This window comes from Balaenoptera borealis (assembly GCF_965194805.1).
Source record: "Balaenoptera borealis genome assembly, chromosome: 7".
Lineage (NCBI taxonomy): Eukaryota > Metazoa > Chordata > Mammalia > Artiodactyla > Balaenopteridae > Balaenoptera > Balaenoptera borealis.
In genome coordinates this window covers 96875453-96899540 of record NC_138864.1, presented here as the reverse complement: position 1 = coordinate 96899540, position 24088 = coordinate 96875453, and the positions used below count along the sequence as shown (strand labels likewise).

General features: G+C 38.1%; 1 protein-coding gene across 2 annotated transcripts in view; it reads right to left on the bottom strand.

Annotated features, from left to right (window-relative positions):
* CAPZA2 (capping actin protein of muscle Z-line subunit alpha 2) overlaps nucleotides 1–23173 on the bottom strand; it is a 53972-nt gene extending 30799 nt beyond the window's left edge. Inside the window, exon 1 of one of the 2 annotated variants that reach the window (XM_082400141.1) lies at nucleotides 22954–23173. In XM_082400141.1, coding sequence (XP_082256267.1) covers nucleotides 22954–22992 — 39 coding nt within the window. In that variant the 5' untranslated portion in view covers nucleotides 22993–23173. The remainder of the gene's footprint in view (nucleotides 1–22953) is intronic. The other variant, XM_082400140.1, reaches the window with a different exon arrangement.
* Nucleotides 23174–24088: the final 915 nt, after the last annotated feature.

Here is a 24088-nt window from a genome sequence, read left to right as displayed (position 1 = left end):
CTAACATCAGGTAACGATGTCTGTTCTCATCCCTCCTATTCAACATCATACTGAGATCTTAGTGCAATAAGGTAAGAAAAACAAATGAAAGTCGTTTCATAAATAAAATAAAACTTTCTACTTGCGGACAACATGATTGTTTACAATGAAAAATCCCAAGGAATCTTAAACAAACAAACAAAACTACCCAATAACCTATAAAACTTAGGTACAAATCTAACAAAATATGTACAGGACTAATATCCTGAAAACTACACAAAACTGATGAAAGAAATCAAAGAAAATCTAAATAAATGGAGAGACATGTATGTTCATGGATTGGAAGGCTCCTTATTGTAAAGATAACAATTTTTCCCAAACTATTCTACAGATTCAATGAAGGCCCAATCAAAATCCAAGCAGGATTTTTTTGATACACATCAACAAGCTGATTCTAACATTGATGTTTCCTATATTATTATTTTTCTATGTTTGAAGAATGCAATGAATGCAGGCTATTTTGGCCATGTATCAAGATTAACACTCCCTCCCCGCAAATGCAAGCAAGATCAAGAAATCACTCTGATGCCCAGAACAACCATAAACACACACATGAACATACACCATGGTATTAAAAAAAAGATTTTGGTTAGGAAATGAGAGAGAATGAATATTATTTCACACCCTTAGCAGTAAATGCAAAGTAGCAATGGCAAATGAACTAGAATAGCCAAAATAATTTTGAAAAAGAACAAAGTTGGAGAATTCACACTACCTAACCTTAAGGCTTAATATAAAGCTACAGTCATATATGGATCATAATAGAATAGAAGAGAGAGCCCAGAAATAAACCCACACACCTATGGTCAATTAATCTTTGACAAAGGAGATAAGAATATACAATGGAGAAAAGGCAGTCTCTTCAGCAAGTGGTGTTGGGAAAGCAGGACAGCCACATGTAAATCAGTGAAGTTACAACACTCTCTCACATCAAACACAAATATAAACTCAAAATGGCCTAAAGATTTAAATATAAGACATGACACCATAAAACTCCTGGAAGAGAACACAGGCAAAACATTCTCTGACATAAATCATACCAATGTTTTCTTAGGTCAGTCTCCCAAGACAAAAGAAATAAAAGCAAAAATAAACAAATGGGACCTAATCAAACTTTTAAGCTTTTGCACGCAAAGGAAACCATAAACAAAATGAGAAGACAACCTACGAACTCGGAGAAAATATTTGCAAATGATGTGACCAGTAAGGGCTTCATTTCCAAAATATACAAACAGCTCAGACAACTCAATAACAAAAATACAAACAACCCAATCAAAAAATGGGCAGAAAACCTAAATAGACATTTCTCCAAAAAAGACATACAGATGGCGAATACGCACATGAAAAGATACTCAACATCGCTAATTATTAGAGAAATGCAAATCAAAATTACAATGAGTTACCACCTCACATCAGTCAGAATGGCCATCGTTAGAAAAATCTACAGGGGCTTCCCTGGTGGCGCAGTGGTTGAGAATCTGCCTGCCAATGCAGGGGACATGGGTTCGAGCCCTGGTCTGGGAAGATCCCACATGCCACGGAGCAACTAGGCCCGTGAGCCACAATTACTGAGCCTGCGCATCTGGAGCCTGTGCTCCGCAACAAGGGAGGCCGCGATAATGAGAGGCCCGCGCACCGCAATGAAGAGTGGCCCCCGCTTGCCGCAACCAGAGAAAGCCCTCGCACAGAAACGAAGACCCAACACAGCCATAAATAAATTTAAAATAAATAAATAAATAAATAAACTGACTCAGTAGTCTTAAAAAAAAAAATCTACAAATAATACAGGCTGGAGCAGGTGTGGAGAAAAGGGAACCCTCCTACACTGTCGGTGAGACTGTAAATTGATGCAGCCACTATGGAAAACAGGATGGAAGTTCCTCAAAAAAACTAAAAATAAAGTTGCCATATGATCCAGCAATCCCACTCCTGGGCATATATCTGGACAAAACTATAATTTGAAAAGATACATGCACCCCAGTGTTCACAGCAGCACTATTTACAATAGCCAAGACATGGAAGAAACCTAAATGTCCATCAACAGATGAATGGATAAAGAAGATGTGGTGTGTGTGTTTACATATATACACATACATATACACACACACGTGCGTGTGCACATACACACGGAATACTACCCAACCATAAAAAAGAATGAAATAATGCCATTTGCAGCAACACGGATGGACCTAGAGATTATCATACTCAGTGAAGGAAGTCAGAAAGAGAAAGACAAATACCATATGATATCACTTATATCTAAGTGAAATTAAAGTGAAACCATAGATCTTAAAAGTGGAATCCAAACTATGACACACAAATGAACTTATCTACGAAACAGAAACAGACTCACAGACATAGAGAACAGACTTGTGGTTGCCAAGGAGGAGGCGGAGAGGGGAAGGGATGGATTGGGAGTTTGGGATTAGCAGATGCAAACTATTACATACAGAATAGATAAACAACAAGGTCCTACTGTATAGCACAGGGAACTATATTCAATATCCTGTAATAAACCATAATGAAAAAGAAAATAATAAAATAAAAAGTAAAAAACAAAAAAAGCTACAGTCATTAAGATAGAGGGATAGATAATGAATGGAACAGAACTGAGAGTCAAAAAATATACCCTGCATACATATGGCCAAATGATTTTTGACAAAGGTACAAAGGCAATGCAATGTTCAAAGAATATCTTTTCAACAAATGATATCCAAACAATTAGATATCCATGAGCAAAAAATAAACTGCAATCTAAACCTTACCCCTTACCAAAAAAATTACCTCAAAATGGATTATAGCTCTAAATGTAAAATATAGAACTTAACAAAAAATTAAAAGGAAACAGAAGAAAACCTTCATGACCTGGGGTTAGGCCAAAAGTTACCAGACATGATACTAAAACCATGACCCATTAAAAAAACTGATAAACTGGACTTCATTGAAATTAAAAACTTATGCTCTGTTACAGACATTGTTAAAAGAATGAAAAGACAGCTACAAACTGGAGAAAATATCAGCAAATCACATACCCAATAAAGAATTTGTATCTAGAACATATACTATCAAAACTCAACAGTAAGAAAACAGTGAACAAAAGACTTGAACACACTTCAGCAAAAAGGATATACAGAAGATATATACATGCACAAAAGGATGTGCAATATCATTAATCATTTAGGAAATCAATACTAAAATCATAAAATACCACTATATACCTAATAGAATGGCTAAAATAAAGAAGATTGATAATACCAATGCGAAACAACTGAAGCTCTAATACATTGATGTGGCAATGCAAAATGGTACAATTGGTACTGAAAACAGTTTAGCAATTTCTTATAAACACACACCATACGACACAACAATCCCACTTCCAGGTATCTACCCTATGTTCCCACAAAAATCTATTCAAAATTGCTCAAAACTAGAAACAATCCACAACCTAAATGTCCACCTATGGGTGAATGGATAAACAATAATGTGTTTATGCGATGGAATACTACTCAGCAATGAAAAGGGACAAATTATGAATACATGCAACAACTTGGATGAATCTCAAAAGGTTTATGCTGAATGAAAGAAACCATTCTCAGATGGTTACATGGCAATGATATAAGATTCCATTTACATGACATTCTCCAATAAACAATATTTTATAGCAATGGAGAACAGAACAATGGCTGCCAGGGGCTGGGAGGAGGAGTGGGGATGGGTGTGAACACAATGGGAGAAATGAGGGAAAGGAAGAAAATAAGAGAGTTTTTGGGGGTGATGGAATTACTCTATATATCGATTTTGGTAATGGTTACATGCATCTATACATGTGTTGAAAGTCATAAAAAATAGAGAAGGGGGTATTTTACAATATGTTAATTAAAAATATATATTTCATGTGTTTTCAAAATTATTTTCTTCTGGGCTTCCCTGGTGGCGCAGTGGTTAAGAATCCGCCTGCCAATGCAGGGGACATGGGTTCAATCCCTGGTCCGGGAAGATCCCACATGCTACGGAGCAACTAAGTCCGTGAGCCACAACTACTGAGCCTGCGCTCTAGAGCCCACAAGCCACAACTACTGAGCCTGAGTGCCACAACTACTGAAGCCCGCGTACCTAGAGCCCATGTTCCACAACGAGAAGCCACCGCAATGAGAAGCCTGTGCACTGCAACTAAGAGCAGCCCCCACTCGTCGCAACTAGAGAAACCCGCGTGCAGCAACAAAGACCCAATACAGCCAAAAAATAAATAAATAAATTTATAAAAAAAATTATTTTCTTCTAAACTGTTTAAAAGTGTTATTAAAATCAAAAATGAAAATATAAAAAATAAGTGATTTTAAAAAGGCAAGGGTGGAGTTGGGAATGGAAGACAGTGCATGCTAAACATACATTGGCATCTATTATGTTTCCATAAAATGTCTTAATTTCCTTTGTTCCCTTATTCCTCTCTCTCTTCTATTGGGGTAAATGTTAGAAAGCATTTAAAACAAAGTCTTAATCACTACCACAGGCAACAAATAAAAACTGTGGTAACCTGCTGATGAATTTATCAAATATTTCTTCTGGAAACTTGTAGAATTTTGAGGAAATTGTTTTTAACACTTCTAATGATTTACACCCTACCAATAAAACTGACAAAATTAAAGTACTGATAGCAAGTAGTATATATATATATATATATATATATATATATATATATATATATACACACACACACACACACAGTATAGCACTTAGTGATATGATATATATATATATATACAGTATAGCATACTTAGTGATATGATATATATATATATATATATACACATATATATATATACAGTGTAGCATACTTAGTGATATGATTAACTATTGAGCTTTAAATTTTTTAGTTGTTTCAAAAAAAGGTACATATCATTTAGACTTTCAGTCAGTTCTATTTTGGGTTTTCACCTAGAAAGCAAATAGCTCTATAGTTTTATCTTACAGACTTGTTTGCCCTTGCTATTGCACAAAATGCATACAGTAATCAAAAAGAGTTAAGACTGCTCACAATATCCAAAATGAATGGTGGGTCAAAAGAAGTGCCACTGAGGGTTGAGAAGTCATGGGAGTTGTCTGGCTGAGAACCCAAAACACAACTTGGACTTCACCAGCTATGTCTGAAGTATCTTAATCTGGTCTTTGTGAATTTCACAAGATAAGAAGAACCTGTTTTTTGGATTTCTCAGGTGCTGAAGAAATGAAAGTGTGTCCACCACAGTAAAGGCTTAATTGTCTTCCTGAGAAACTGTTCAATCATCAGGGTATTTTCTAAACACTGCTATAGACTGAACATTCACCTACATCCATCCTTCCTAGCAGACTTTTTTCTAATTTAAAAAATTATTTATTCTAGCCACTTCCAAATCCAAGAAAGAAAAAAGGTCACACAAGTTAACAAGAAGAGGTCCCAAGAGTAGAATGAATTTCTGAAAATAATCAAAAACATATTTCCTCAAAGTCTCTCTAACACACATGGAGCTATACTCAATTTGCCCCTGGGAATATTATCGTTTTTCTGGATAAGCCCAGTGAATTATTAGATACATCCCTAAGGCCCACAGCAAAATCTCCTGCATTAACCACCATCTTCCTCCACATGATATTATTCGAAGTCAAGTCCTTCTAAATTGGAGCAGGATTCAGGAAAGAGTTATTACCTTTATTGTATTTCTAAACTGTAATTCTAGATTGCGAGAGGGAGGATGCCTTGGTTTTGTTGGGAAGGTTTGGCTAGATGGGAGATTAACTCTTACCTATGTTAGTGACTGGCAGTTTACAGGCATACCTCATAACAATCACATCAAGAAGAACAGTTTTAAAAAGTTAACCTACTGGGACTTCCCTGGTGGCGCAGTGGCTAAGAATCTGCCTGCCAATGCAGGGGACACAGGGTCAAGCCCTGGTCTGGGAAGATCCCACATGCCGCGGAGCAACTAAGCCTGTGCGCCACAACTACTGAGCCCACGCTCTAGAGCCTGCGAGCCACAACTACTGAGCCCACGTGCCACAACTACTGAAGACCGCGAGCCTAGAGCCCGTGCTCCGCAACAAGAGAAGCCACTGCAATGAGAAACCTGCCTGCCGCAACGAAGAGTAGCCCCCGTTCACCGCAACTAGAGAAAGCCCGTGAGCAGCAATGAAGACCCAACACAGTCAAAAATAAATAAATAAAATAAATAAATTTATTTTTTAAAAAAAGTTAACCTACTAATATAGACCTAAAAGCTAAAAGAGCTATATTTTTTCTTTGCTTTTTCTAGGATCCAAACATTACTTGGTATAAAATATACAAAAAGATAAACATAACATAAAAAGTATGTTCCACTCTGTTGTGCTTCTTGGAAAAAAGCAGATACTATAAAGTTACTTATGCAGAAGACAAAGCAGTATATTCAAAACAATATCCAAAATGTTAGTATACACTACCTCTGAGAAAAAGTAATTTCTGCCCGTCAACTTTCTGAGATAACACAAAAATACTATTAAATTTTTTTTTGGTACTTTTTCTTATGGGCTACAATTCAAGCAACAAATAATGATAGCAACCCACAGAGTAAAGTAAGAATCCATGAGTCCATATTGACATAAAGAAATGAATGAACAAATGGGGGGAAGCTCTTCATTATAGTAGAATTTCAATTAATAGATGTAGAAGGAATGATTGAATTAGAAAATCACCTGGGGTGACCAACAATGGTAATTGTTGCAGGCAAAAATCATCAAGAGATGCTAAAATTAGTGGGTAAAAGTCTTAAGAGCATATTTACACAATGTGAATGAATCCTTCTACATGATAATTAAGAAGGGATAAACAGTAACTTTATATTGAGGAAACCTGCCACACACCACCTTTACCAAATGACCTAAGTTATCATAATAGTAGAAACTGTGCCTCCTAGCAGGATGTACTGAGGACACAACATCACTTGTTATGCTCCTGACAAAACTTCATAGGCTGATCTAATCATGAGGAAACATCAAATAAACTGAAATTGAGGTACAGCCTACAAAATAACCATTTTGCACTCTTCCAAAGTGGTAAGGTCATGAAGGACAAACAATGCTGAGAAACTGTTCCAGATTAAAGACCAAAGAGACACTACAACAAAATTCAATGCGATCCTGGATTAGATCCTGGACCAGCAATTGGTGAAATTTGAATAGGGTCTGTAGATGAGACAATAATGTTGTATCAATGTGAAATTTCTTGATTTTGATAATTGTACTGTGGTTATATAAGAGACAGCCCTAAACACAGTGAAGTATTTAGAGAGTGGGGAAAAAAAATTCCTTCTCTACTCTTAAATTGTGGGGATTTTCTCTTATATTTTTTCTAAAGTTTCTCAAAGTTTTGCTCTTTGCATTTAGGCCATTAATCCACTTGGGACTGATTTCTGTATATGATGTGGGATGGAGATCCATTTTTTATTACATCATCATAAGGATAAATAAACCATCCTAATGCTATTTGTTAAAATGGACTTCTTTGTCCCACTGAACCAAATAAATAAACAAATAAAAGAAAGAATAAAAGGAAAGTAACTATTTTCAGTACTATTTTTAAAATGTGAATTACTTTTTTTCAGTCTGGGACATGAAAAACACATCATAATTTTTAATAAATTCCAAAGATAATTCTGAAAAGTGTCTAATGAGTTTAGTAGTCAGCATTCAGATAGTAACTGCAAAAATGTAACTTCCTCAAGGAACTTCTGAATACTCAATAATATCAGTAGGTAGCCCTATACTCTAAACTTGGTAGGTAGTTTTTGTTGAATCAATCTATAAGCAAGAATAAACTCTCATTTGTTTAGGATGGTCAGGGAATATAGTATTTTAATGAAATGAGCATTCTAAGAGTTATCACTAATGTAATTCTGTATGTAGACAGTTAATTTTAAAATAACGTACATTCAAAACCATAAAAACTTATGCTAATATAAGGAAGCAGTAGAGTGTATGATCCCTGGAGTCAGATTGAATGAGCTGGATTTTCATTTCTACTGCTCATTAGCTACGTAAACTTGGGTGAATATAATATTACTATGAGCAGTAACAATAGTAGAGAATAAATATATCTGCATTAGTATAGTTCAGTATTCCTAGATTAGCTCTAGAACACAGGCATTTTCACATTACACGTGAAATGCTTCTTTGTGCCCTACAGTGGTACAGCGGTGGCTTACGCCCATGCATTTCTGTGTTTTCTGCAGTGCATTCACTTCCCACGTGCCAACATCCTTTCTCCTCCCTTGGAAATCATCCCTTCCCTCTGTCCTCTGCTTACCTCAAAAACCAGTGGTAGCAAAACAGGAGAAAAAGCCAGTTCCTAGTTCTGTAGTGGCAATGTGCAGTTAAGATCTGGGTTTTCATCTAAGCTAAGACAAACCATCTGTACCCAGGTTTTGATTTAACTTCTGTAAATCTCCATTCCTCATAGGTAAATTAAGGGAGATGAAACATATCATCATTTCTTAACCTTTTAAAACCCCTGTGGTCTGTTAGATAAAATAAAATATTATCTACAGTTACTTTCCAAGATGGCTGTTATTACCTTTAATTCATGAAAAGAGAAAATAGAGATCCAGAACTGGGATTTGAATGAATTCTTCAGATGAAGTCCAAGGCTTTTCGGAGCCGCCTCCCAATACAGCATAATCTTTCTACGATGGTTCAGAAGAAACCACCAAAATATCTGGGTAATCTCATTTACTTCCACTGCTTCTATTATCACCACATAACAATAACTCTCAAATCTATATACCTATCACAACCTCTCTCAAGATCAAGATCCATTTTTCTAAATGTAACTCATTTATTAGAAATCTCCATTAAATGCCTCAAAGATACCTGACTGTCTCACCCAAACCTACTCCCTCTGTTCTTCATACAATTATCGGCACCACCTACACACCATTCCACATTTCTCCCTTTCTCCCACAGTCAGCCACATTATCAAGTGTCTGTCTGTCTTGCTCAAATCCAATCTCCTTTTCTTTGATTCCATTTCATTCAGACCCAGTCCCTTTCTGGATTGTTACAATAACTGCCCTGCCTCTAATCTCTTCTTTCTCCGAAAGTCATTTTCCACTCTGCCACCAGATTGATATTTTTCAGTGAAAATTCTGATCATTTTTTTTCCTGCTTAAAATCATCTAATGGTGGCCCACTGCCAACAAGGTAAGTCCAAAGTCCTTAGCATGACATATAAGGCCTTTCTGTATTCAAAGGCTATAAAACATAACAGCATAAACCCTAAATAAGACTGTATATACTCAGACTACAGCTCCACTGACTTCTACTTATATGACCAAAAGCAAATTAAATTCAGTTTCCTCACCTGCAGTAAATGAGATAATACATTTAGAAAAGTGCTTGGCACAGAGTAAGCACTCAATTAACAGCTATTACCTTTTTACTCTTTCTGCTACTTGATAGCTCCTACAACCAACCCATTCTTTTTCTCACCCCAACTATACAATACTAGAGCCTCACCACTCCATTCAGTCTTTCAGACAAGAACTCTTGTCTTTCATGCCTCCATATCACTGCATGTATGTTTTGGCCACCTTTCATCTACTGTGACTAAATTGTACACAGCAGCAGAATATCTTAAACTTTGCAAATTATCAAAGAAAAGGTCACACAGAAAGGAAAACTCAAAGGTCAAATTATGCTATTAAAAACTTCTTGATGTATTATTCAATACAGCAATCATTAGCATACACTTCTGATAAAAGATTAGTACTACTACTGAGAACTGTAGTATAAGGCCTAAAATTAAAGCCCAGTATTATGTGTGCCTTGACATCTGGGGAAAAACGGAAGGACCTTGAATGGCCTAACTGCAAGTTCCCATCCTCAAACTCCTCCTGCAGGTAAGGTCCCTAGCCAGAAAACCCTCATTATTACAGGGAACAGGCACAGTTCCTGCTCACCGCTGAGTATGGGGCTTCAGTTCCCTGCCAGCCTGCAGAATTATTCAAACTAGCCAATCACATCCTCCTGCTGGAACCAGGGCTCACTCTACCTTCTTGATACTACAAAGCTTGCCTCCCTTGGCCTCCGCTTGTTCACTCTGTTCCCTCCACTGTGTCCCTATCTCCTGGCCTGAGTATTTGTATTAATAGACTGCTATTCACCTCATCTTTCCAATGTCAGGTGCTGTGTGTTCAGCCATCTCCATAACCCTACAGCAGGAACCCCTCCCTCACCAACAGAGTGCAGAGGAGGCAAATAAACAGGATCTCACTTATCTGTGAAGCTCAAATTTAAGATATGATTGGGGACCAAGAAGCAAGGAACTCAGTTATTTAAAATATATTTTAAGCAAGCAAATAAGCTGATATATAGTCCTAACATTAGAAGGGCATGAGAGAGATTCTTCGTATATCTTCCCTATTTTTATTTCAGACATAAATTCACAAGTGTGCTTATCTAGTTTCCGATCCTCCATGTATTTGAAGGGAGGAGGGTAAAGTTTGACAGTTATATTTACAACATTAAAAAAAGGGAAGGAGCTGAGTCAATCTGACAAAGGCTGCAGAAAACAAAGTTCTTTTATAGGAACAAAAAAAATTACAAATCAAATCTCTTGAAAAAAAGCTCTAAAATTCCTAGGAAATCAATTTTTATTTAAGAATAACTACAAGCTTACATCAATAAACTTCTCAGATGAAAATAAAGATCAAGATTTTCAATTACTGGATGATGTAGATTAAACATTTCAAAACCTCCAGACTTACTGCAAGTCTACTAAGTGACTAACTGGGAAAAATCTTGTGTACGTGGCCGGTGGAGTGGAAGATGAATTACAGGCTCTTCCACAATTTTAGGCAATCTTCCTCCACTCTTCTCTATTCCTTGGCCTACAGAGAACTCCTTGCTAGTTCAGAAATAAGAAGATAAAGTTGGTTTATTAAGTAGTTAGAAAGGGTCTTTGATGGAGCAAATTAGAAGGCCTGAAAGTGAAATGGACCTCCTCTAAAATGAACACTGTGCCATCATGGCAGTTTGTGACTGCTCAGACTTCTTTGGATCAGAATCCTCACAAACATCTGTAGAAAATGGGCAGAATTGAGTTGTAAATCATTAAATCGTTCAGACAAAGGAAAGGTAAGGATAGTCACCTTTCAATATCAGATAAAGTTGATTCCACTATTCTTTGAGAGAATTTACCAAATCCTTTCCCTAAGAAAGACAGGAATGCTATCTTCTCCACTGAGTAAAAATACAGTTCACTTTGATAATCGTATAGGAAATTGTCCCCTGCTTTCCACCACACATTACTTTCTTTTTGTGAATGTCAGCAGATAGTCACCTAGGATCAGAAGTGTCTCAAATTGCAGTGAAAAAAGTACTGTGTTAGCGCTGGAAAGCTGCCTGCACAAATTGTTCCTCATGTGCTGCAGGCAACGGAGAGGAGCCGGTGCCCCTCATATTGTGTAGCGCATCCTACAGCCTGAGCCAACAGAGAAATCAGTTTCTCTACACAATTTTCAATTTGATTGAGAGACCAGGTGATGAGCAAAGCCAAGTAATACTGATGAATTATGTGGCATTTGCACATGATGTTGGAACAACATGTGTAGAAGCCAAACTACCACAGTGATGGAAAGAGATTAGTCACAATACCCAGAAGGAGGACTACCTGTGGCTAAATCCTGTGGAGCAATGATGCCTTACTTTTCTAAAGAAGTTCCCAATTCCTTGGTTCTTTAAGTGCTGCAACAGATGTAAATGGAAGATAAGCACATTTGGTATAAGAAGCTGTGATCAAAATCCTTGGTAACATTATGGCAAAGACTGATGATCCAGACAAATATCAACAGAATACTGAACTGCTGCTTTTGGTCTTGGGTGATCCCTCAGAAAAAATAGATTCCTCAGAAAGAATAGATCCCTCAGAAAGAATAGAACACATCAAGTGTTTTTATCACCCTATGCTACCTGGACTATAATTTTAGGACTGCACTCTTAAAATTTACAATCTTATCTTATACCTACACTGCTGAGTAAGACTGAAAAACTTCTCAGGGGAGGAGAACAAAGGGAAGGTGGGCTGAATGCAAATAAACTCCATATGTAGCTTTCTGCCTTGCAGTCCTTCATTCTGTCAGTCTTTGCATTACTGTATAGAAAGCATCTCTCTCAAGTAAACCCAAGCTTCAGGGTGAAATGCCAAAGATAGAAGTGACTAGATTCCCTTGGCCTACATTGCCTCTTTAAGATATGTCTGTTACTGGAAGATGTGAGCATCTGGCAGTGCTACTTCAACTTTATGATTACCAGCTAGAACAGGAAAGTACAACAAGGTGGGGGAATTTACCACAGGTTGTCAATCAATTGGCACAATTTATAGAAGCTGTTGGCAAAATTAATGTTACTTCAACTACCTGTGTCTATGAATTCTCCAGATTTTTCTGATGCTTTTGCTGGGCACCGTAAATTGGCAAAATTTTTACAAACACTAAGGTAAAATCCAGGAGATTTTGACTGTCTGTAGAAAACATTAATTCTTTAGCAAAAAATGGAGTCTTCACCAAAGCAGATATAAATATATCAAGCTGACAAAAATTTTAAAAACCTCTGAGCAACTGAAAAAAAGGAGATAAAAGTATAAAAAGCAGACAGTGCATGTGCACAAAAGCACATGCACACCACAAAAAATAGCTATCTGGAACCATTAAATTTAGAGGCGAACAGCCCTGCACTCTACATTAGCCCCAAAGTATACTGCACTGGAAATACTTATACTAAAAATTATTTGTTGTTTATCTTAAATTCAATTTAACCAGGCATCCTATATTTTATCTGAGAACACTGCCTACAACCCCTCTAATTTCCATACGTTGGACATTTTCCCACAGTTATTTCCTCCATGATCAAGACAGGAGACACTAGGGTAGAGATTTCCCAAATCTGGATGCCTGGTTGATTTGCTGGGAAATTTGCTTTTGAAAAAATACAGATTCCCATGTTCCATTCCAGACCTACTGAATCAATCTCCAGAGGACTGACACCTAGAAATCTGTATTTTTGAAAATCTCCCCACCTGATTCTGATGGGTTGCCAGATATTGTACCCACTGCCCCATAAGGGATTGTATATGCAAAATTTGAGGCATTTGGTCCTCTGAAGAAAAGAATCATAGGTTTCACCTGACTCTCAAGGAATGTGATCCCAAAAAGGGTCACTGTCTTAGAGACCAGCAGTCACGTTAAAAAGAGCTATTACGGGGCTTCCCTGGTGGCACAGTGGTTGAGAATCTGCCTGCTAATGCAGGGGACACGGGTTCGAGCCCTGGTCTGGGAAGATCCCACATGCCGCGGAGCAACTAGGCCCGTGAGCCACAACTACTGAGCCTGCGTGTCTGGAGCCTGTGCTCCGCAACAAGAGAGGCCGCAACAAGAGAGGCCACGATAGTGAGAGGCCCGCGCACCGCGATGAAGAGTGGCCCCCGCTTGCCACAACTAGAGAAAGCCCTTGCTCAGAAACGAAGACCCAACACAGACAAAAATAAATTAATTAATTAATTAAAAAAAAAAAAAAGAATCTCTGCTTTAAAAAAAAAAAAAAGAGCTATTACGAATTTTTCTACTTCAACTACAAGAATTATTTGACATTGTTTCCCATAACTCTCTAAAAATTGCCGATGCCTTTTTGAGAGTTAAAAGTAAAATAAAAATAGAAAAAATACTTTTTAAAACTTGATCATTATTTAAATAGTTTATGATCAAGTGATCATTAATTGCATGTCTGTGTTAAAGACTAATTTATTTTAATTTGAGTATATGTAAGAGAGGTAATTTGTTTTGATGTTTTCCTTAAGAATTTTTTTCCTTTATAATTATCATTTTGAATAGTAATTAAAAACAGGGCCCGTATCACTTAACCTACAACTAGGTCATCCACTGAATTCAACATCTATTTCTTTAAATATGTTTTTACCATTTATTTAAAATATTAAGAAATCTATGAATCCAAAGTAGGCATTCATTATCATTAACTGAAAAAGTTATACAAACTATTATTTATATTTTCAATTTTTTTCTGTCCTCTGAATCATTCCCCTCAGCCCACAAACACTCCTAAAGTTTTTCTATCTAAAAAAAAAAGTATCCCTAAAATGAAACAGTAGGAAAAAATGAAGTAGTATCTACTCTTTCTCTTGTGTTTCACTGCCGAATTTTTTTCAAGAATGATTTATACTTTAATAGGGGAAGGCGATTAAGATGTACAAACTTCCAGCTGTAAAATAAATGAGTCACGGGGATATAATGTGTAGCACAGGGAATATAGTCAATAATATTGTAATAACTTTGCGTGGTGACAAATGGTAACTAGACTTATCGTGGTGACCATTTTGTAATGTATAAAAATATCAAATCACTTCATGGTACACCCAAAAAGTACACCCAAAACTAATACATTATTGTAAATTATACTTCAATTTTAAAAAGCTTTAAAAATTAATTAAAAGACTAATACAGGGGAAAAAAGAGTAATTTATACTTACTGTCTCCACTTCTTATCCTTTAGTCAACATTTATTGAGCACCTAATACAGTGAAACTCAATCCTGGTGGCACATTCAAACCATCTGGGAAGCTTTTTTTGAAAAAAGTACAGACGCTCCAGGCCTCACCCATGAGTGAAGCCTGTGCATCCACGTTTGTTTATAAACTCTCCAGTTGATTCTAATGTGCAGCCAGAGTTGAAGTCACTGATATAATATATGCCACACACTCTACCGCAATTACAAAGATGAATAAGACACAGGGCCTGTCCCTGAAAAACGCAGGAAATAAGAACATCAGGAAACCTATTAAAATTGGTAAATGTTATAACAAAGGTATGTACAAATTGCTAAGGGAACAGAGATAGGCAAGGACACAAAAGAGGTGAGGGAGGTCTTTGAGTATGGTTACTGAACTACCATGTACACAAGACTGAAAGGCCATTAAACTGCTCTCTTAAAGGCCAGCAATGATCTCTATAGTCTACCACTTAAAATAGTCGTCCTCATCTACACCAGTTTTACCATATGCAAGATAGAGATAATAACAAGGTTGCTCTGACAACTGAGAAATTAATACAGTCGATACTGGCATATAGGAGATATAATTTGTTTCTCATCCCTTTCTCTTAAAGCCAAAGGCTCTTCTCAATTCTATATTCCTTTTTAATCTCTCTGCAATACTGCACTGCTGCTTCTGGAAATTCTCTTCAGGTTCTGTGAGATGAGCACCTACTCTGTGCTAGGTATACACTTCTACTTCAAAGGTCACTCCTCACCTTCTAGTTTCTCTCCTTCTCTTATGCCTTAAATGAAAGTATCCAAAAGTATATGCTCTCTGCCCTCTCCTCTCCTATGTCTGAACTTGTTCTCCTAAATGCTATTCCAATCTCGTGGCTTTAACCCACAAAGAGAGGATTTCCAAATCTATATAATCTCTGGGCCTGATCTCTTTCCAAGCTCCATTTCTACATTTCCATATCTGCTACGCATGTTCACATAGACATTCTGCTAGCATCTCAAACTTAGTAGAACCCAAACAAAATTCACCATTATTCCCCCGAGCTGTGCATCTTCTCTCCTGTGTTTTTTAGCTGTTAGTGGTGGTTCCACTTCCCAGTCAACCAGATTTTAATGTTCAGTTACCTCTAATTCTGCCCTTTCTCTACATTCACTCACCATGTCTTGTTGATTCCAACTCTGAAACGTTAGCAATCATTTTTTTCCTCCATGTCTTGTGAAACTACTTTAAATCAGGTCCTAACACTTAACTCAGTTTCCCAACTGGTCTCACTAGCTCCAGTCTGTCTAGACCCGTGGTTCTCAACCAGGGGCGATTTTGTACTACAGGAGACATTTGTGACTGTCGTGACTGTAGTGCTACTGGCATGATGTGGGCCAAGGATGCCCAAACATCCTAAAATGCACAGGACACCCCTACAACAAAGAGTTATCTGGCCCAAATGTCAATAGTGCTGAGGTTGAGAAAATCTGTGCTGTTTAACAGCACAATTCATCTTTGCATCTCTTACTCGCAAGGTACTTGAGATATAATTCATACTTCCTGCTCATTCCCACTTTTCTGTTTTTTCTTCCTATGCTGTGCTCTCTGACACGAGTTTCTACCTCAACTGATACCTACCATCCTCCTAGGCAGAAGTAACTTTTCCATCTTCTGAATGTCCATGAACTTATTGCTTTTTGACACTGTATAGTATATATATATGTTATATAGGTCTGATTCATCCTTGAATCTGTAGTCTTGCACTGTGTCTACCAAACAGGTAATCAAATCACCAATCTTCAGTGAGTCTAAAACTTAATCTATAGAATCATTACTGCTATTCACAAATACTGCATTTCTCTTCTTCTTCCCTGCCCCCTCTGAAATGAGGTTTATAGATATAACTTGCTTAAGCTAATTGAAATCTGAGCAGAAGTGCAGTGAGTCTCTTAGTGTGTGTGTGGGTAGGGGGGAGCTTTAAAACCCAGTATGGTATTCATTGCATTTCTTTCCCACTGCTGTGGGGACGGTGATAAAAAGCCTAAGACTTTTTTTTTTCGGGGGGGGCGGGGAGAGGTAAATTTCACATGCGACATTTTGTAAATTTAAGGTGTACAGCCTGTTACTTTCATACATTTATATAATGTAGTATGATCGCGACTAAAGCAATATTTATCACATCATTGTAGTACAATGGTACTGTCTATATTCATTATACTGTGCATCAGATTGCTATGGTTTATTTACTACTCATTACAAGTCTGTACCCTTAAACACCATTAATCTTATCCCTCCCACCCTCCATTCCCTGGTAACCACCATTTTACTGTTTTTTTAAACAGCTTTGACTTTTTTAGATTCCACATATAAGTGATATTGTACAGTACTTGTCTTTCTCTAACTTATCTCACTCAGCACAAGGTGCTGAAGGTCCATGTTGTTGCAAATGGTAGGATATCCTCCTTTCTCACGGCTCAATAATACTCCATTGTGCATATGTATCATATCAAAAAGCCTACGTTTAGACTGAAATCCTCCAAGAGCCTACAACTATGTGACTTTGCGGAGCAGGGCCCTTCTGCTGCTGACCCACACGAGACACACACAGAACGAGTGAGGAGATGCCACGCAAAGCCCCCACCACCAATGCCCTCATGTTGAGATTTTAGTTTGTTTGTTATTGCATTATATCCTTGCTTACCCTGATTCACAATCAATGAAAGATGCATAATTTCATGGGTCACTAAAAAAGGAAAAATGCTACCGGTATCACAGCCATGATTGTACAATGCAGCCTGATTTCAGAGATCTTAAAATATGGGAAATGATGAGTAGTGAAATCAATGAAATATATTTGGTAAATGAATAAATGTGGAGGTAGTTTTCAAAAATTATTTCTATTCATTTTCAGTAGAAACATTATGAACTGAAATGTGCAAGAAAAGTTCTCAGCCATAGGTTCACAGTAGAGCATGTAAATAAATGTCTTGAGAAAGAATATGAAGACTGTAGTTCTACCCTTCAGAATAAAATTTATGAAATTCTCCTTTTTTGACAACTATAAGTGGTTCTATGGAACCCCTATTTTCTTTGATATGCATCAATCGCTTGCAATAAATTACTGTTTCAGGCAATTAAGCTTTTTTAGGTCAGGACCACAGGTCAAGTTTTCCCATCATGCTTTCAACCTTAAAAACTACTTTGTACTCTCTAAGTGTTTTTATTGGGTTGGCCAAAAAGTTCGCTCGGATTTTTCTGTAAAATCTTACATAAAGACCCAAACGAACTTTTTGGCCAACCCAATATATACCATGTTCTTCTATGTATATAACTACCTTTATTTTATGTAGAAATGACTCCCCAATGCACTGAAAATGTACTACAAATTTGCTTTAGTGTGCAAAGTCTAAAAAACTCCACTAATGCTACAGCAGCTATCAAGTTTCTGCTTGCTGTAGGAATTTTTACATTTTATTGGTGCAATGACAGAATTCATTCACCTACAGAATGAAATTAGGAATGAATAATTTCTACATTAATCGCTTACTGGTTGAGTTTATTTTGTAGTTAATAAGAACACTACTGATTTTACATTAATTATGATGGAATATAATGGCAGCTTACATTGTTTTTATCAATACATACAAACAAAACTTCTGAATCCACATTATGATTGTGTGTGGGGGAGAAGTATACAAACTGCTTATAAATATTTAGCATGTGTAAGTGACTTGAACCGTAGCCAGTATCAACACCTGCACCTCAAGGAGCACCAGGAATATCATTTAACTACCTAAATCTTTAAAATCTATAACACTATTTAGAAGTGAAAAATGTAGGCATACTAGATTTTCCCTCCAAAACTTGCCTTTATATGCTACTTCTTTTCATAAAACTGTTATTTTTTTCTTAATTTTGTAAATTCATTACTCCTTTTGTTCATTCACTCACTGAACCATTGTACTCATCACATACATTGCACTGACAGATGCTGAAGATGGCAATTCTGCACTAACGAATTCCAACAGAATACAGGAAAAAAGACAGGTAAACAGATAACTACTATGCAAAACTGTATTTAATACTAATGATGTGTTACAGTGTTCAGGAGAGAGAGAAAACAGTTGTTCAGGAGAGAGAAAACTAGCTATGTGATCTGAGCTAAATCTTGAAGGAAGAGTAATTTTTCATCTTTCAAAAAAGGGGACAGATCGGGGAGCAGTACCAATGCTCAAAGCAGGTAAGTCGTGAGCAGAGAAAAATAACTAAAATTTATTATGTTTACCACATGCCAGGCAACATTTGCACTTATAGAAGTTTAATGGGGAATATAATTTCTGTTATATCCCCACATTTTAGAGGAAACTGAGGCTGCTGAGAGATTAAATAATTTACTCCATGTGCTAGGCATGGACTAGCATGCAGGTCTCTCTGAATTCACAGCATGATTAAATAACAGTATATATTGGAAATGTCAGAACTATTTAGGTTAGAATGGAATACAAGGACATGAACACCATTTTCAAGAGTTGGGCTTCCCTGTAAAGGCAATGGAAGATCCAGCAACTAAAAGTTTGGGAGTAGAAAAATGATAGGAAGATGGAGGGATTTGTCTAGAAAGTTTATAATAGAAGTCCAGCAGTGGCAAATAAAACAGATATGAGACATTCTTCTAACCCTACTTCTCCTCCCTTAGCTTTATTTCTTCCTCAACTGTGTAGCCACAGAACAGGTACAATCAATTTGCATTCTGTTCATATAATACAAGTTTGTTACTAAACAACAGTAGTTCATAACATAAATTGTTAATGGTCTGGTCAATTAAGAGGTTATAAATCAAATATTAATATAAATGAACTTTTCAAGTTAAGAAATAATTTCTGTAAGACATATTTTGATGGAAGTGACAAGGTTTGGAGACTGACTGTAAGGTACAGAGAGCACAAGGAGGAAAAAAGTTAAAGCTGAAGTTAAAAACCTGGATGACTCGAATAATGGGAACAGGGTCATAAAGAGAAAAATGAGCAGAAAGAGATGGGGATCTGCCCTGCTTTGTGTAGGGACAGAGAGGAGGGGAGTTTATGAATTTACTTTCAGGCAGGTTCCATCTGAGCATATCTCCTTAACTGTCTTCTGTGAACAGGACCAGCAGATAAAAATGTGTGACCAGTGCTAAGGGGAGAAGCAGGGCTGAGCTAGGTACTTGAGACATCTGCAAAGATACAAAAGCTGAAGCTATGCGAGCGGATCACTCTACTCACTGGGGGAAGGTAGAAGAGGTTGGTGGGGGGTGGTGGTAAGGTGTCTTCCAAAGCTTCGAGTGACTTCCAGGATTTCTCACTTAGCAGTTTGGGAATAGTTCTTCTTATTTGAGCCTTATACCACAATTTCATATAATTTCAATCACAAAAAATGCTTTACTGTACAGTGCAGCTGACCCAGGAGTGGAAAACATGAACTGTTCTGGCCTAGAGTTTCTATAACTATGTAAAAAGGTCTGTAGGACACACCACAACAAATGAATAACTTTAAACAACTTCATTGTGCTTCTTCAGATAATTTTATTTCCTACTAACCCAGTGGCCAAAGGTGAAAAGGTTATTACATTTCATACCAGTATCCTCAAAAATCAACTGTATAAGACTGAAAAAAGCAAAGATATTATTCTAGATTAATTTCTAAAATGCTTCCTACCACAGGACATATATGAAACTACACCAGCAGCATAAAACTTTTAAATGTGTCGAACAATAATAAACTTTGTTCTAAAACGATCAAAACAGAAATTAAATTTAAAACCCAACACTATTTAGTGTTTGGCATTTACAATTTCTATTAAAAACAAAGAGAACTATTGTTTCTCCCTTTTCCAAATTAAGCTGTCAAATTTAAAACAAAGAGATAAATCCAGAAAAGGATTCTACCATCAACTGTTAAGGAAGTGTAATGTCACAAGAGCATCAACTTTGGATTCAGACAAACTCAGGCTTAAATACCACCTTTATACTTCCTACTCAGATGTCCTTCCGTGAATTACTTAAAGCTTTTCAAAATTTAATTTACTTATTTGTGAAATGGTAATAATCAAACCTAGCTCAAACTTACAACAAATTAACAAATGTATTGTCTAACTGAACCAGGCATATACAAAGTATGGTACTACATAAGTCTTAACAGCAGCTTCCCTTCCTTATTTCCACAATCAGTAATGGAAATTCCAAGAACTTTAAATTAAGTATTAAAAACTTGTTTTTGAAAATTACAAACAAGGTGGCAGAAAAAGTAAAATGATTTAAATATTAGTTTAAAAAATACCACCTTTAAATCCTATTTCTGATTCTATATGCAAGGTCCTCCTCCCAAGAGATTAAAAAGAACATTTAAATAAAGTAACAAGACTGTTAGAATTTCACTTTATCAGTTACTTGAATTTAACGCCACAGTTTGGTTAATATTTTTCTTAAATTACTAAAAAATGTAATCAGAAATTTATATGCAAAATATCCACAGAATAGTCTTACAAAACTCAAAATAAAAACAAAACCACAAAATTCCTTCAAATTGGAGTTTTCATGATTTACTGTTAAAACATGGTGTTGGGCGAGCAGAGAATAAGACCCCTTCCCACCCAGCCCCACACCTTTATGGAGCTTAGTACCCTGAGAGTGCCGGATGACAAGAAATCCTGTCATCTCATTTTGAAAAAACTTTGCTATTTTAGGTCTTTACAACACATGGCAGGCCTATATTAACTCCCACACTGAGTACTCTCTCCTCAGCTAGATTTCTAGCCACTTGAGCTACTAATCACCACTTACCAACAGCAGAATAAAAAACATGACAATCCCTTTAAAAAAACTTTTTAGTACTACTTAATTTTCAATGTGTGTGAGCACCTGCATACATTTTCAGTTACCCATTTATGGTTATTTACCAATATTACACGTGTGAATACTGCACAGCAACTTTTGTGTATACAGGGATCTGCCTACCAGGCCTGTGGATTATGGAGAATCTTGTTGCTCTCCCCATTTTGTCGTTTTATTATCACTTTCACCAAAGAGCACAGAAGTAAAAAAGATTTCCGAAACTGAAGATAAGGCTGACTGCTGCACATTCACATCGGGAAGAAGACAGAACATGACATTTCAGTACAAGAACACAGGATATAAAAACACTTGGAGCAGAGCGTTCCAACCGAAAATATCCGTAGGCTTACATGAGGATTTCTTAAACACCAGTTATGCGTTTGTGTTTCATACATGGCTGTACTGCTTTGGAACCTAAAAAATGAGCCTTGTTAAATTAAGAGTGGAGTCTTCGAAAACTGCAACTATCTTATTCATAGTTATGTCAGTTACTTCTGAATTTGAGAAACATCAAGGACCTGTGCAGGAAATACTCAAAATCAGGAGGGTACCCCCGTGTCCCAACACACACTCTGGGGAATGGGGCCTCACAGAAGCCAAAGGAAACCGCGAATAAGAGAGATCCAGTTCAATGATCAGATTTCTTACTTCAAATGCCTGAGAACTTAAGTTGTTCATCTGGTTCCAATGCTGTCACAGCATCTAAGATACAGTAAAAGGAGTTCCACAATCTCCCCTCTTCGGAAGAAGTCCTAGCAGGACCATGGGGCGCTACCAAGTCGGCTCCCAGGGCGGCTACTGCCAACAAGAGTAGCAAACAACCGTGGGGAGGGGGGTGTCTTTTTATGAGCAACTTCGTTGCCTCCAGGGGAACATGGGAACTGCAAAGCCTACAGCTAAAACCGAAAAAGAAAAAAAAAAAAAAAAGAGAGAGACTTCCACGGCTAAAGAAAAAAAACGTAGGACCCAGGAAAGAAAGCAGTTTGCTTGTGGGAGGAGAGAGTAGAAGAGAGAAGTGAAGGTCTGCTTCCTAAGCAATTTTTCTCTCTTAGCCCTCACCCCGGCCACCCTCTCCGGCCAGGCCATCGGGCTGGGTACTGTCCTTGGGCCGCTCCCAGGCCGGGACCCAGAACCCTCTGCAGTCCCCGACCCGGGCGCAGGGCCCCCGCGGCCCATGCGCGGGGAGAGGGTCCCCTGCGGCCGCCGCCCTCCGCGCCCCCAGCCCCCGCCCGCCGCCGCCGCCCAGCTCCCGCTACCTATTTTCGGAGCACACACCCTACAAGGAGCGGAGCGAGCAGGCCTGGCGGAGACCTGCCCCCGCGCGGGGCCTCGGGTGACTGACAGGGGCAGGCACTCGGGCGCAGCGAGGAGAGGGGAAGGAAGGGCAGCCGGGGGCACCGACCAATGCCCTTCCCCGGCGGCCAGACTCCGGGCTGATACGGTGGGGCTCTACTGGCTTCCCGGACCGATGGGCTCTGCCGCGCCCGCGGCCCTTACCTTCTCCTCATCAGACAACTGCTCCTCCAAATCCGCCATTTTCCTTCTGGCGACAAACCGCGGCGGCGGCGGCAGCAGCAGCGGCCACCTGACTTCCCCCTTTCGGTGCGGTCCTCCGCGCCGCGCGACCCCGACAAGGGAGGGGCCCACAGCCCCGGCCGCCGCGCACGCGCCCCGAGAGCCCCGCCTCCCTCCGCTCACCTCACGGGGCCGGAGCGCGGCTGTGCGCGTGCGCGGGTGCCTTGGAGGCCCGGGAACGGGGAGGAGTTGCCTACTGCCGCCTGAGGCAGGCTTGTCAGTATCCTGGGTCTAGGATTCTTTCCCCACCAGTGACCGTATGGACCCAGTCTGCGACGAGTACATTCTGAGCCCTTGATTATACTCCCATCAAATCCTGAACTCCGCCAGCTAAAATATGAGAAAGTGCACAAATAGCTTTTAAACATTCTGGTTTTTAAAAAAAAAAATACGAGAAAAATATTCGGCTTTCATTAAAATATGCACATACAACCCAGTACATAATTGGAAGATGTTCTGGATATATTCATTAAAGAAATAACTGCTGGTCCTTTATTGTGTGTGGGATACTATGTTCGCTTCTGGAGATATACAATGTTAAGCAAAAGCCAGAGAAACCTCAGTTCTGAAGAAACTCATTGTTCCTTAAACGAACATATTAAAAAGTTGGGGAAGGCTCTGCACTATTGCAGGGGAATAAAGAGTTATGTTAAACATAGATCGTACCCTTCTGAATAGGGTTGCCAGATTAAATACAGAAAAGCCCAGTAAAAGTTGAATTTCAGATAAACAATGAACATATATTTTAAGTATAAGTATGTCCCATGAGGCATTTGAGATATGCCAATTATTCATTGTTTTCAAATTTTATTGGATGTCTGCTAATTTTATTTGCTAAATCTAACCCTACTTCTGAATCTTCAAGTTTAGCAAGAGAGTGAAGATGTAGTCAAAGCTGTATATATGAATTGGCTAGGAATCTTGTTAAGTGCAGTTGCTGATTCAGCAGGTCTGGGATGGGGCTGAAGAATCTACATTTCTAACAAGCTCCCAGGTGGTGCCAGTGCTACCCATCTGGAGACCACAGGTTGAGTAGCAAGACCTTAGAGCTCAGATA